The sequence below is a fragment of the Cystoisospora suis genome, assembly GCF_002600585.1.
Source record: "Cystoisospora suis strain Wien I chromosome Unknown contig_1238, whole genome shotgun sequence".
Taxonomy (NCBI): Eukaryota; Apicomplexa; class Conoidasida; order Eucoccidiorida; family Sarcocystidae; genus Cystoisospora; species Cystoisospora suis.
The window spans coordinates 129,023-129,752 of NW_027154039.1; the positions used below are offsets into that span (position 1 = coordinate 129,023).

Here is a 730-nt window from a genome sequence, read left to right on the forward strand (position 1 = left end):
GCTAATGAATTCTTCCTATGGTGTAGCACGGCGAGATGAGGTGAAAAACTAAACTCTAAAAACACCCTGAACTACGTGCGGGTCATCAAGGAGAAGGAACAAACTGCCCCACTAAAGTCTCCTGTAAGTACACAAAAAGGTTCAGCATCCGAACGCAGACGCAAAGGGTGGAAGAATCTAGGAAGTGCCCTGGTGAGCTCTGAGTCAAGGCGTCAAAAGCGGGAAATGAAAGGAAGGAAAGTTGCTTCTTCTGCTGCGAGAACTCCACTGCTCTACAGACCTAACTTCCCCCGACTGACAACAACTACATCTGTGTGCACTTGATGAAAGGAAGAAGCAAGGAAAGAAGTCACGAGGAAAGGAGTTGTTGCACCACCCGTCGTCTACCAAAAAGCCAAGGCACCCCGGCCGCTACACTTGTATGAGAGAAAGAGACAAGGGCGAACTAAAGGCAAGATATGTACCCTCTCAAGGATGAATTTGCCTTCCTTGTACTTTTGCGAAAGATCCGAAGCGCATTCGTATCGCCACCCTACGTTTGTCCCGCAGTCGTTACAGTACACATCCGCGATGGTATGTTTGCCTGGCAATTAACACATCCAACGACGAAAGACACGCAATTGTGTAGAGAACACTGTGAATTGTTGAATCGCTAAGAGGAGGATCGTAGAGAAGGAGAGTAAACGAAAAACTAAGACGAAATGAAGGAGACGAAAGATTCTCATACAAA

General features: G+C 46.8%; 1 protein-coding gene across 1 annotated transcript in view; it reads right to left on the reverse strand.

Annotated features, from left to right (window-relative positions):
* CSUI_002949 (zinc binding protein) overlaps positions 1-730 on the reverse strand; it is a 4,493-nt gene that overhangs the window by 1,436 nt on the left and 2,327 nt on the right. The window contains exon 4 of the mRNA XM_068063147.1: positions 465-583. Within this exon, the coding sequence (XP_067924886.1) occupies positions 465-583 (119 nt within the window). The remainder of the gene's footprint in view (positions 1-464; positions 584-730) is intronic.